This window comes from Clinocottus analis, unplaced genomic scaffold (assembly GCF_023055335.1).
Source record: "Clinocottus analis isolate CAN_PGR_092001 unplaced genomic scaffold, fCliAna1.0.p SCAF_3, whole genome shotgun sequence".
Lineage (NCBI taxonomy): Eukaryota > Metazoa > Chordata > Actinopteri > Perciformes > Cottidae > Clinocottus > Clinocottus analis.
This window is the reverse complement of record NW_027176042.1, coordinates 14,374,518-14,387,876: the sequence shown is the minus strand read 5'-3', so window position 1 is coordinate 14,387,876 and position 13,359 is coordinate 14,374,518. Positions and strand designations below refer to the sequence as shown.

At 36.1% G+C, this 13,359-nt stretch overlaps 2 protein-coding genes across 3 annotated transcripts; one reads left to right on the top strand and one right to left on the bottom strand.

The window, feature by feature from the left end:
- Positions 1-1,850: 1,850 nt before the first annotated feature.
- ppil1 (peptidylprolyl isomerase (cyclophilin)-like 1) lies at positions 1,851-4,123 on the bottom strand. The gene is made up of 4 exons (XM_068594248.1): positions 3,937-4,123; positions 3,543-3,697; positions 2,495-2,563; positions 1,851-2,130 (listed from the first exon to the last, which is right to left on the bottom strand). The coding sequence occupies exons 1-4, from the start codon at positions 3,990-3,992 to the stop codon at positions 1,910-1,912; spliced, it is 501 nt and encodes a 166-aa protein (XP_068450349.1). The 5' UTR covers positions 3,993-4,123; the 3' UTR covers positions 1,851-1,909.
- Positions 3,706-11,749, top strand: eno1b (enolase 1b, (alpha)). 2 transcript variants are annotated; one of them, XM_068594247.1, is made up of 12 exons: positions 3,706-3,736; positions 5,805-5,899; positions 6,083-6,178; positions 6,674-6,732; positions 6,849-6,918; positions 7,422-7,555; positions 7,660-7,882; positions 8,829-9,026; positions 10,283-10,484; positions 10,585-10,693; positions 10,964-11,022; positions 11,417-11,749. In XM_068594247.1, exons 2-12 carry the CDS (start codon positions 5,815-5,817, stop codon positions 11,484-11,486), a joined length of 1,305 nt encoding a protein of 434 aa, XP_068450348.1. In that variant the 5' UTR covers positions 3,706-3,736; positions 5,805-5,814; the 3' UTR covers positions 11,487-11,749. The 2 variants fall into 2 exon arrangements, with proteins under 2 accessions (XP_068450348.1, XP_068450347.1); XM_068594246.1 differs by lacking the exon at positions 3,706-3,736 and adding an exon at positions 4,565-4,700.
- The last annotated feature ends 1,610 nt before the right edge of the window (positions 11,750-13,359 follow it).

Below are 13,359 nucleotides of genomic sequence, written 5' to 3'. Positions count from 1 at the left end.
GGCATTCAATTTAGCCGTTTTTTCTATGAAAACAATAAATAATGTGTTAATTAGTGATCTAGGCTTTAGAAGTTTTTTGGTATCATTGTTTTTTTTATTTATTTATACCTATGGACTGAGCCTGGATAGCTGTTTCCTCTTACTTCTATGCTAAACTAAACTAAGGTAACAGAGTAGTATCAATCTTCTCATCTCTGTTGTAGTGAGAATGCCAATAGGCATATATCCCATAGTATCAAACTATTTAACCTGTAATAGAAAAGTGTGCTTCATCGTTCAGATACTTTTTTTTTGTTTTACTGAGACATGAAAGTTATTGATCGGCTTCAGCATCAAATGTGTGGCAAATTATTGACGAAAGATAAAGTAATTATATGTATGCAATAACCTAAGTAATTGGACTTCATTTAGTTATACATATCTGTTGGTTTTAATTTATACAACCGCCTCGTCTACACAATTTCAATGCTTTGTTCATGTCAGACGCATAGCGGTGCTGTTCACCTCTGTGACCTCTGGAGCTCTTCTGCTCTTTGTTCTCCTGTTTTTCTAACTGAACAGGCCAAATTCCCAGTGATTCTTTTCACCATTACAGAAACTGCGCTGTGAAACTCACAGCACGTCCTGACACTATTGCACCAATGTTCTCAGTGGTGTGACCTCAAACTAAAACCAACTGGAAAAAAGCAAATGCACTATGATGGTGATTGTTAAATAGTTTACTCTAACTCATGTAGATTGATTACCCACATTTTCTTTGTGACTGATAATGACTTATTGTATATTGGTGCTTTCACTATGTCTAATAATTCATACAATGTATCTTTTACAACATACTGTATATATTAAGCCAAATAAAAACACCCCCTCAGGCTATCAAAAAAGGTGTTCAAGTGTACATGCTGCTGGAATTTATAATGCAAATCCTGTGCCTCAACATAATTTATGTTATGGTTTAGTATTTCCTTAATCCCTATGCTGTTTTTTTTAAAAAAAATACATACCTGTGTCTTAATATTTTACATTTATAAAGACATATTCATTTTAATTGTACTATGTGCATGAGGTGTGTGATGAAGAGTGTGATCAATTATTGATTGTATAAGCTTTACGTTCCCATTTTCTTCCTTGAGGCTCATCAGACAGAAGACACCACGGCACTTTGAAACCAATTACTAACAATTGTTGTGCCTCAACAGCTTTTTGCTGCATCAAGCAAAAGGGTGTTCAATTACTCGCTACTGTTGGGGGCCACTGGATTCAACGCACATTAGTGCGGTTAAACTTCTAGTGCATCTCGCTGATCCATGCCTGTGCTTTGCTCAAAGCAGCGAAAAAATGTAGCGGAGCAATGCAAACCATTAGCAAAAAATACGTTTCAGAGTGCAGTTCTGTCTGGAAAAGGGCCTTTACGTTTTATTATTCTATTTCAGTGTTTAAAAAACAAATATTGTGTATTATTTTAACTGCAGCCATCAAGCATTATAGAGCACAGTAGCTAATTACTTTGGTCTAAGTTTCATTATTCCTCAACTGTCAGTAAATGCTCTGACTTTATCTTGATAATCTTTTGGTCTGTAATTTTTTTTAATTTAAACATCTCCACAATATATTCACTTTACTCTGAAGACCAGGCTAAGCAGCACATTCTCATATCTAGTAACCTCAACTGATCAATTGTTGGCATTTTCGATTGAAAACTATAATCAAATGAGTTGCTATTTACTTGACATTGATATGTAACGAGGTCTAAACTTTTGTCTCTACGTTTCACTTGGTACGAATGAAACTCATGATATGATCATTTCCATACTAGTCTTGCCAAATACAATTATAAAACATGACATTGAAACATTTAACAAACATTTATTGAATTAAAAAAAAAACATTGCAAAAAACAAACAAACATTTATTTGGGTACATTAGTTCTGATGATTTTGATGTCGTCGACTGGCCGATCTTGGCCGTTTGTCTCAACCATCCCGATACGGTTCAGCACTCCCATTCCCTGGCTTACTCTTCCAAAAATACTGTGTTTCCCATCCAACCACTGAGTGGGGCCGAGAGTGAAGAAGAACTGGCTTCCGTTTGTGTCTGGTCCTGCATTGGCCATCGCCAAAATACCAGCACCTAACAATAGACACAAATTAAATAAAAGAAATTACAATTGTGTGACTCTTTGCTGGTAAAGTTTCAAAAAATCCCCACTTTTGCATAACATTTAGTACATCAAATGTGTTACATTTATTAATTATTACTTGCTTGGATATACCTTGGTAACTAATTCAGTGCAATACAACAGCCCTGCAAAAATGACTACCTTAATTTTTAGTTTTCAAAAAATAACATCCAGGACTCAGTACTGACACAGATATATATTAGTACATTATTATAAAGGATGCAGGAGTCTTTATTTATCAACCTACGTATATTTGCCTCTTACACATCTACCACCTTGTATTTAATACAAATTAAAATTGACCACTGTGATTACCTGTGAATTTCAGTTCTGGGACCAGCTCATCTTCAAACTGTTTACCAAATATGGAGGCACCACCGCGACCTGTCAGAAGAACAAAGATCTGTAAAGCACTGATTTTTTTTTAATCATGTGAAGTATAGGAACAAGACAATATTCAGGGATGAACATTTAACTGAGTTTCATTTGTCTTGTGTGTAATTTACAATATTTATTTTGTCAAAATTAATAAAGTTTGGATTATTAATGGATTTTAAGGGTGAATATTGTGTAAGACTTTGTATGTAATATATTGATATTAAAAAACAACAATTAAAAATACAGTTTAAAAAACTGTTCATAAATGAGACGTGTATGATCCTCACTACATAGCGTTGGTTGGGTGTATCTGTTGATTAATTTAAGAATGCTATAAAAAAAACATACCCTACAACCATAATTGATGCATAAATTAAAACACAAAGCTCAAAACTGTTGCTATAAAATTGGAGCCACACTAATATAAAAAAAATATTGTGTGATGTAGCAGACAATTTACCAGTCACACTATATCCTATGGGGTCCATTATTTCCTTGTACAAGGTGCAATGTTATTTAGTACAAAGTAAAGTGACAATAGAGATCATGTTTTTGAGTTTAGTTTATGAACATTAATTGAAAGTGCTCCACTTAATTCAAAATGAACCTCCATTCTTGCATACCTCAAAACAAAAGACCTTCTCCCTATATTGTTTGTTTGCCTGTACATTTCACAATACTAATTTAATATTTTGACCTGTAACCCTAGTGTCAATTTCGTAGTTTCCATAACTTGAAAAACAGACCAAACGTATGTCTGAATAGAATCAGAGTTATTTATTTCCATTATTTATGTTTTCGCATACAAGGAATTTGTCCTCGTGGAAGGTGCACACATATAACATTTAGACAACAAGCAATCATCAGTATAACGGGAAGCATGAATATTTACTATTAAATCTACAGTAGAATATACAATCAAAGTTCAAATAAAGTGCACAGTCAACAGATAGCAGTACTTTAAGCGTGTGTGTGATTAACCCACCTGTTCCTGTAGGGTCTCCTCCCTGCACCATGAAGTCTTTGATTATTCGGTGAAACTTTGTGTTGACGTAGTAGCCTCTTCTGCACAGCTCTGCGAAGTTCTTGCATGTTTTTGGCGCTTGCCTCCAGTACAGCTCCACAATAATCGTTCCCATCCTGCAACGCATGGTCAGTATTAGTAGTTAGCCTAGCTAGGTATGTATTAAACGTCTTTCCACAGCACATGCATCATCCCTGTGCGGTGTTAAATATTACCCAATGCCCTAATTAGTATTGCAAAAGTTAATCTAGCAAGCAGGACACGTCGCTAGCTAACGTCTCCAAATCGCCAGCGTTACTGGGAGCTAGCTTTGTGGCGTTAACGCTAGCATGCAGTGCCTTTAATGACAACTTACGTCGTGTCCATAGCCACTGTTTGCGGCTGCCATGTGTCTGCGGGTATTCCTGACATTATCACTCCAAACAGTACCCTTCGATAGACTATAAACACACTTGTTTGAATAAAAAAAGTACGTGATGCATTAACCTAGAACAAACTCAATTTATTTCAGAGGAGTTTCTTCTTCTGTGGTTGCCGCTCGTTTCTCTGCACGTAAGCGGAAGGAAGTGGGCAGTTGAGAGCCCTCTCGTGGACAAAATACGTTGCACACGCCTTACAATACCATTACAATTTGAAAACACTTTTTTCTACCATTGTTGAATTAGTCAAGTAGTTCGAATACAACTAACGTTAAGTGTCCATATTCGTTAGCAGCCTCCAGTCTCTACTATTTTTGACTGTATTACATTGGCCTCCATAAGTAGTTCCCCTATTTCTAAACATAACTTCTTTATTTGTGATTGAGTGTAGACGTAACAATTTTGTTCTGCTATCCAATAATCTCAGTAATCTATCTAACCTGAAAATACACCCACTTCGTCTACATATCCCAGTGGAGTGTTTTGTAATTCTCATGTAGTTAATTCACATTGAAAACTACGGGGGCAGCAACACGCCGGAACAGCGGCAAGCGCGCCAGGGATGTATCAGGCAAAGAAGATGTTTTTTTCTTTGACATGTAACTAAATTGCCTGTGCACTTGTAGTTTCATCGCTTTAAACGTCATAACCGTCAACTTTTCGACCGAGTTGTCACAATTTGTCTACCGTTGACAAAAAGGTAGAGTCACATGTTTGCATTTTTTGCACCTTTGTTGCCAGTGCTTTTTCATTTGTTTGGTTCTCCAGAAGGGCGCAGTGTGTTAAGAGGCTCTTCTTCTTCTTTATGTTCAACGTTTAAATCAGTGACCGCTGACGTCAGCTAGCTAATGGTTGCCGCAACCAAACAAACCAATTCTCGGAAACGTTGTCTTTGTGAAGTGTGAGAACAGTGTGAGAATTTAAGGTTTCAGTGATCCGACACTTATCGATGTTCTGCAAAAAGGACTCTTAGACAAACCGGACAATGTCAGAATAGAGCTCACGTTACCCATGCCCTTTTACTTTCCCCTATAACCTATACAATCAATAATAACAATAATATCCCACATATGAAAAGGTATAATCCTATTAGGATTATAAGAAATAGTTATATTTCCTAATGCATTTGAAAGTATAAATTGTACAATTGTGAAACTACTTTCTACTAAATTCAAATTTCTTGTTTTTTTTCAATTGTACTTCAATTGTAATGTAATATTATATAAGTGTAGAAAGGCATACCATCGTCACACATGGGAAGCTGGAACTATTATATATTGTCATTTTATAAAATGACAAATAATTAATAAATTATGAATAAATAATAGATTATTAACATAGCTTGTCTTTCTGGCATGCAAGGTGAGGGATTATTGTATATCAGGGAATGGCAGAGGGACTTTGCTATGGTATACATTCTGTTGTAATAAAAGTATCATTATGACTCCATGCCAGAACCTACATTTGTATACATTTTGCTGCAGCAACACAGAATAGTTTAGTTGCCGGTTTAATGTAGACAGATGCAGCCGTTCCTTCATTCTTACTGCCATGTGATTAATCAGATGAGAATGTCTAATCCAATTAGGCTGGTAGCATGCTGGTTAGCACTCTTAAGCTTGCAGCTAGGTCAGGATATCTTCGTGAGTACGCCACAAGGACGAAAGAGAGTTAAAGAGGTGCCAGTAGAGACAAAAAACTGACTTTTGAATAGCATTGAGAGTCAATTAGCATTATTCATTTTTTGTCACAGGGATCGTCAGATCAGATAGTAACAAGTTCATCTACTTTGTCTTATCTTGAGATCCAACACCATGTCCATTGTCAAAATCCACGCCCGAGAGATCTTTGATTCTCGTGGAAACCCCACCGTGGAGGTTGACCTTCACACTGACAAAGGTAAGCAACAATCGTATAGTGTATGGACTTCTGTGTCTGAAGAAATTTGGTAGAATTGAAAACGACTTCTTCTAAAATGTATAAAGGTATTGCCCATGTGCCTCAATAAGAATATTTATGACATAATATTTAGTGATTGTCATGTCACTACGTCCTTTCTCTGCTCCCATGTACATTTCACAGGCTTGTTTAGGGCGGCTGTACCGAGCGGAGCGTCTACTGGAATCTACGAAGCTTTGGAGCTCAGGGACAATGACAAGTCTCGCTACCTTGGAAAAGGTGTGTATGCTATTTTACTTTTTAATGAGGTAAAAGGAGTTAAATGACAGGTGTGGTTTCGATAATTATCACCAAATAAAAACAACCTTCATTGCCTTTGCAGTTCAAAAGGAATATTTTATACATATGTAATTTTTCTCTGTCTTTCTGTATTGTCTCTCTTTCTCTTTGCCAGATATAAAAGGGTTTGTGAATTTCCATTGCTTGTCCCTCTCAATTAAAAACTAAGATTTGTCCATTTGGCGGTAGCAAATTTAATGGCATGGTCATTTACACAACAACATAACAATTACTTATTGAATGCTTTTGGCATCAACCAGATTTGATGTGCATGGTGAATTGTCAATAAAGCATGCTCTCACTGCAGAAGTGATGCTAAGCCTGTTGACTGATAGACTGTGAAATAACAATTTAATGATTTGTTGAATTAGAGTAATGTTTGTTTATTGCCTATAATGTTGTGAAAGAACGATCACGCTCATATTTCTGTTGCAGGAGTCTCACAGGCTGTAGAACACATCAATTCAACTATTGCCCCTGCACTTGTTGGCCAAGTAAGAATATACTTCTCACTCTGTGTCTGTGTTTTGTTTCCCAAATCTTGTAGAAACTAAGTTTTCACTGTTTATTATTGTGCTGATTTCAATTGATTTTCTTTTTGTCTTCACAGGATGTATCTGTGGTTGAGCAAGAGAAAATTGACCAGATGATGATTGACCTGGACGGCACGGAGAACAAATGTAAGGGACAATAATCACAATGATACACATTGCAATGCAGTCTTCATAACTATGAACTGCAGCAGATTTCTGCCAGGGTCTAAAGTTTTTTAGCAGCAATGTTTGCTTTTTTTGCCACCCAAATTTTCAATTTGCCATGTTTAAAATCAATGCACTAAATTTAAAGAGTAAAATTCACAAAATGGAATTGATCTAATGCTGGAATTTAATGTGTGATATATTTGCACAAAACCATTACATGCCTGGTAAAATCCAGCCTACAAATTACACCCTGGCTTTGAGGGAAAAAAACAAACACAAACTAAATTTTTGGGGCAGCTTTACTTTTTTGGTATCGGAGAATATTATACACATGCATGCACATATATATATGAATGCGGCTGCCCCGTTCCAAAAATATAGTATAACAGATATTCAAACAGATATTATTAAGCCTGGGACAACAAAGAGACAGAAAAAAATAATGAGGATTAATGATGTTAATATTGTTTTATTCTCAACAGCCAAATTTGGAGCCAATGCCATCCTGGGTGTTTCCCTGGCTGTTTGCAAAGCTGGTGCAGCAGAGAAAGGTGTCCCCCTGTATCGTCATATTGCTGACCTAGCAGGAAACCCAGAGGTCATCCTGCCTGTGCCGGTGAGGTTTCGTCTATCAAACTACATGCATACATTTCCTCTTTTAGTTGTTACCCTTACAGTTCTTTGTGAAATCACAGTTATTGTTTCTCTCCCCTCCACCAGGCCTTCAATGTTATCAACGGTGGCTCGCATGCAGGCAACAAGCTCGCCATGCAGGAGTTCATGATCCTGCCCGTTGGCGCGAGCACCTTTAAGGAAGCCATGCGCATCGGAGCCGAGGTCTACCACAATCTCAAAAACGTCATCAAAAAGAAATATGGTCAGGATGCCACCAATGTGGGTGATGAAGGGGGCTTTGCTCCAAACATCTTGGAGAACCAGGAAGGTATGTATGAGGAATGATTCAGTTTGACCGACAGATACATCTAAATATCTTAAAACTGCAAAATTAGCACAGCTCTCAGCTTCCTTTCCAAAAAGAACTTGCCCAGTATCAGTATGAAGTCAAACTACTTTCATCACATTGCTGAAAACCAAATGTGCACCGAGTAAAAAAACAAAAAAACAACTGTCAATGAATAGACAAAAAAAATTATAATATGCATGCGGTTCTTCTTTCTGTGCAGCTGTTAGAGAAACCTTAATGGTATGTGTTGCTAGTACCACACAGACCAAAGTCATTGTTGTAGGAAACCCGCTGTAAATAGTGGCAACATGTGGAAACAGGCAATTTTGTAAACCTGTGTGCCAATGATTACATCAACGAGCTTTACGACAAGAAAAGTTCAATTAGTCGCTTTAACACTTGCATGGTAATACGCCGTTTACCGTGACACATTTTGCGTTTGTTTTTGTGACAAAAATGTAGTTTGGAGATCTGACATACCCATCAGGGATTCATCCCTGTGAAATATCTTGTAATTGTGACTCCTGTCTTCAAGTCTTCAACTCTCCTGATTACAATATAGAAAATACAAGTTAGGCCATCTGCATATTTTTAAAGACGTTCTCTGGCACTCTTTGATAATTCAGTTGGTGGTGCTGTTGTAATTGAAGTGTGTTCTCTTGAAAGGCATTTCTCATATTTGGTCCACTTAATTTACATACAAGATGGAGCAACATTATTAGATTTTACAAAATAATTCAAAACACATACGAGATACAAATTGAATAATGTTAAAACAACATCGTTCTGACACAGAATCAACAGTTACAATATTATTTTTTTATTGAATTTCATTAAATTGTATTTCAGAGTTGCTCAATGCAAGCACAAACCAGAATAGGTTTCTGCAACTTAGGTTTTTCATATTAATTGTTTAACTCTGCAGCACTGGAGTTAGTAAAGGAGGCCATCGCCAAAGCAGGATACACAGATGAGGTTGTGATCGGCATGGATGTGGCAGCATCGGAATTCTACAGAGACGGAAAATACGACCTGGACTTCAAGTCTCCTGACGACCCGAGCCGTTACATCACTCCCGACGAGCTGGCTGATCTCTACAAGAGCTTTGTGAAGGATTATCCTGGTAACCTTCAGGCATTTCCTTATTTTACACATTGAGTAGGCAGTGAGCAGGACAAACAATATAATAATAATAATAATATTATTATAGTAGTGTCAGCTGCAACATAATCTCACAAAGGGAGGCATCTAGCAGTTCTGTAACTATCTGGGTTAACGTTCTTATCGGTAATCTGCTCATCCTATTAAGTACAAACACATTGATTGTGTACTATTAGACACTGCTTTACTACATCAAACATTTGTTTTATCCTTGGAAAGCTTTATCTCTTCAAATAGATCATAAAAAAAAAACCTTGTATCATGAGCTCAAGTCCTACGGGTAAAGAGGTGTTTCAAAAATTAAAGGAAAGCAAAAGCTGAAAGTCATCTTATTTTTGAAGCACTTAAAACCAAAGCACTTGCTAAAATGTAAAGTAGACAGATTTGTGCTTTGACTCACAATGCAAGCACCGGTGAAATTCAACAGGCACTTTAATTCAATCTTCTTTGTTTGTACAACAATATTCAATGTTCTAATAATTTGATTATGATCCAATATCTTGATATGTTTGAGCAAATACAAATTTCAATACTACAATGATTTTTTAGGATTAATCTTTGGTATTTTACGAAATATTTACAAAATTGGATTTTTAATTATCTAAAAATAGATATTCATCAGTAATGTGGATGTACTCAATAAGCGATTGAAGTTATAATAATAATAATAATAATAATAATAATAATAATAATAATAATAATAATAATACAACAGCGAGAACAATCTGTTAAATTCAGAAAATTGTACTCACAGTAATGCAAAACAGAAAAAGACTAAACTTTTTCCATAGTATATTATTACCATATCCAACATCTAGGATATCTAGTCTCATATCACTATGTCACATATCCTTACAATAAAAACATTTTGCCCAGCCCTCGGTTAATTTTTACAAATGCGCACCATCGGACACCATGGCCCTAATTATTATATTGAGTTGCGGCAAAGTGACACAGATTTTTTATACTGGTGGATATTGATATTATAAATAAATTAACGTTTTATAGCATGTTTGTACCTCGTAAAGAGATTATAATCTATTGTAATAACACTGACAATGATGATCCAATTTCTCCATGATCCTTTTAGAATAAAAGGATACTTTTGCTGAGATCCGGTTTAAAACAAACCCTGAGGTTTGGCAAACACACATCTTGAACATATTAATCATCTGTGTTACTATCCAATGAGAACTGTCTGCATATTTTTACTCGCAGTGGTTTCCATCGAGGATCCCTTCGACCAGGACGACTGGGTGGCCTGGTCCAACTTCACAGGAAGCACTGACCTGCAGGTTGTTGGAGACGATCTCACAGTGACCAACCCTAATCGCATCAGCAAGGCTGTGGAGGAGAAGGCCTGCAACTGCCTGCTGCTTAAAGTCAATCAGATTGGCACAGTCACTGAGTCCATGCAAGCGTAAGTCAGCACACCCAGGTTAATTTAAAATTAGACTTGATACCATACTATGACTTGTAATGTCTAGAGGTTTAAGCTCTCCCATTTGTCTTCCTCACAGGTGTAAGATGGCTCAGGAGAGCGGCTGGGGCGTGATGGTCAGCCATCGCTCTGGCGAAACTGAAGACACCTTCATAGCTGATTTGGTGGTCGGCTTGTGCACTGGACAGGTAAAATCAGATAGTAAAACTGTTCATTGAGTACGAGTGTGGCTTTTGAAAAAAAAATAAGATGGACATTTATGGCCAAAATATAAATGCATCTTCTTTGTCCATATTTACATTTGAAAATTGTTGTCACTCGATAAACTACTTTGATGAACAATAAGCAACACATGTAGTCAAAATCCAATATCAAATCTATGAGACAGAATTCACAATGACTTGGACAAAGTTTATTGGACACATTATATCTTTTTGTACACATTTTGTCACTTTCAGATCAAGACTGGGGCGCCCTGTCGTTCTGAGCGTTTGGCCAAATACAATCAGATTCTTAGGTAAGTCTTGTTCTTATACAAAATAAGGATTTTTTATCCCATTTGTGCAATTTTTTAAAGTATAAAAGGTGATTATGCATGTGGTGTTCTTTAATTTGTCAAATGAAATACCCCCAATGGCTTATCGCTTCCCTACAACTACTTACTTGTGCTGTACAACTTAAAAACTACATAAATTATACTGTTTTAGTAGTATTGGTTTGTGCATTAATCTCAGTTTGTATCATTTCTGATCCGTTAAACAGCGTTGAGTCTGTACTTACCTCAAATCTTTGTTAGACTTTATAATGTTAAACTGGTAATGTAATTAAATACAGGGGGAAATACCTACTTGTTGTAACAAATAAATGCATACATTAAAAAGGAATTAACTTGTAACTTCTCTTGTCGGTAGAATCGAAGAGGAGCTGGGAGACAAGGCTGTTTTTGCTGGAAAAAACTTCAGAAAACCCTTGATGGAGTAAATGATGATTATACGTTTACTTTACATAGAAATGGGTCCATGCATGCAAATCCATACAAATACATTGAATAACATTTTAAAGCAATAATAAAGTAGAGCTACTTGTGAAGGTGTAATTTATAGAGAGAGCTTACTGTAGTCACTAACATTGTAACACTCAAGTCTTCTATTGTATTCTGCCATGTTTTTAATGTGGAGTAAAATAATAGACCTCACAAACTGTAATCACAAAAGCTGCACTTAGAGACAGTTAATAAAAAAGTTTTCTCAGCAACAGAATGTATTTTCATTATTTCTCTCATGCTTCATTAGTTGGAATGCTTCAGTTGGAATGCTTCAACATTCCAACTGATGTTCTTCAAATCTTTAATAAATGTATTATTCTATTTTTTTCGTACGTATTTTGCAACTCATTAACGCCTTCATATTTTCAGCTACTGAAAGAAGTTCCATTATTCAAATATTCAGCTACGTAAGGACACAATGGCAACTCCTTTTCATATTTCTGACTTTTCAAATTTCTGAATTATTAAGCTTTTAATTATTTTATTTTTTAATGAGACCCAAAGGGGAAATCTTCAAATCAACTTCAAAAGTTTACAGGTTCAGCTTACGTTCAGCTAAGCACATTTGAAATTTAAAATGTTGACAAAACCTTCAGCTATTATTCTATAATTTCACATGTTTTATATTTTTTTAAATATTCAAATATTAAGCTTTTTATGAAAATAAAAGTGAATGGTTCCAATGAAGAACATCTTCAAAAGCTTAAAAGTCTGCTATGCTTTCAGCTCGAGACACCATTTCAAGTTTAAAATGTTGACAAAACATTCAGCTATTGCCGCATGATTCTGCTTTTTGATATTTTGTATATATTTAGCTATTTTCATATATATTCAGCTATTCTGTTATTTTCAAATATATATTAGCTATATCCCTCTTTTTCAGGTATTTTAAGCTATATTCAACTATATACTATTATGTTCAGCTATATTCAGCTATTTTTTTCAAACATTAGAGCTTTAAGCTTCAGCTTTTTGCATTCCAATGCATTTTCAGCAGGAAATGCTCTTCTAGTTTAATTTTACTGCAGTGGTAGTTTGATAAAAGCATCAACCAAATTAAATGTAATGTCCATGGAACTCTCAGCATTATGACTAAAGATGTGGCAATGCAAGTGATGGAGGCCATTAAAAGGCTGTCAAACGACACAAACCTAACAGAAAGATAGCAGAAACATTAGGATTGACCAAATCAACAGTTTAGCGCATTCCTAAAAAGAAGAAATGTTGGTAAGATCACCAACACCAAAAAGCCCAGAAGACCACGGAAGACATGTGAAGTAGACGAAGCAAAATTATTTCTTTGGTGAAGAAAAAGCCTTCATAACATGAATACTGAAGTCAAGACTACTCTGGAGAAGGTAGGCGTCATTGTCAAGAGATGCTTTCATGAGTTTGATTACAGAAGTCGTACAACCACTGGTAACACTGAAAGACAGGAAGACCAGCGAAGACTTTGCCAGAAAGCCTCTGAATAAACCTGATCAGTTTTAGATGGAGGTTTTTTGGAAGATGAAACCAATAATGATTTGTACCAGAATGATGGGAAGAGAAAAGTGTAACAAGGAAAGGAACTGCTTCTGATCTAAAGAGAACCGCATCCTTTGGTTAACATGGTGGAGGCGGTGCTGTGGCACAGGCTTATATGGCTGCCAATGAAACAGGGTCACTAGTGTTCATTGATGACTTCACAGCGAACAAAAGTAGCATGAGGTGTTTTGGGCTTTACTGTCTACTCACATTCAGACAAATGCTGAAAAACTGATTTGGATGGCGCTTCTCAATTCAGATGGGTAATGACCCAAAACATAC

Excerpts from the sequence above, each read along its gene's own strand:
- ppil1 (XM_068594248.1), bottom strand. The coding sequence starts at position 3,992 with ATGTCAGGAATACCCGCAGACACATGGCAGCCGCAAACAGTGGCTATG. Across the intron at positions 2,564-3,542 it reads AGGAGACCCTACAGGAACAG|GTCGCGGTGGTGCCTCCATA; the intron begins GTGGGTTAATCA and ends TTCTTCTGACAG. Across the intron at positions 2,131-2,494 it reads CCCAGAACTGAAATTCACAG|GTGCTGGTATTTTGGCGATG; the intron begins GTAATCACAGTG and ends GTCTATTGTTAG.
- eno1b (XM_068594247.1), top strand. The coding sequence starts at position 5,815 with ATGTCCATTGTCAAAATCCACGCCCGAGAGATCTTTGATTCTCGTGGA. Across the intron at positions 9,027-10,282 it reads CTTTGTGAAGGATTATCCTG|TGGTTTCCATCGAGGATCCC; the intron begins GTAACCTTCAGG and ends TTTTACTCGCAG. Across the intron at positions 11,023-11,416 it reads AAATACAATCAGATTCTTAG|AATCGAAGAGGAGCTGGGAG; the intron begins GTAAGTCTTGTT and ends TCTTGTCGGTAG.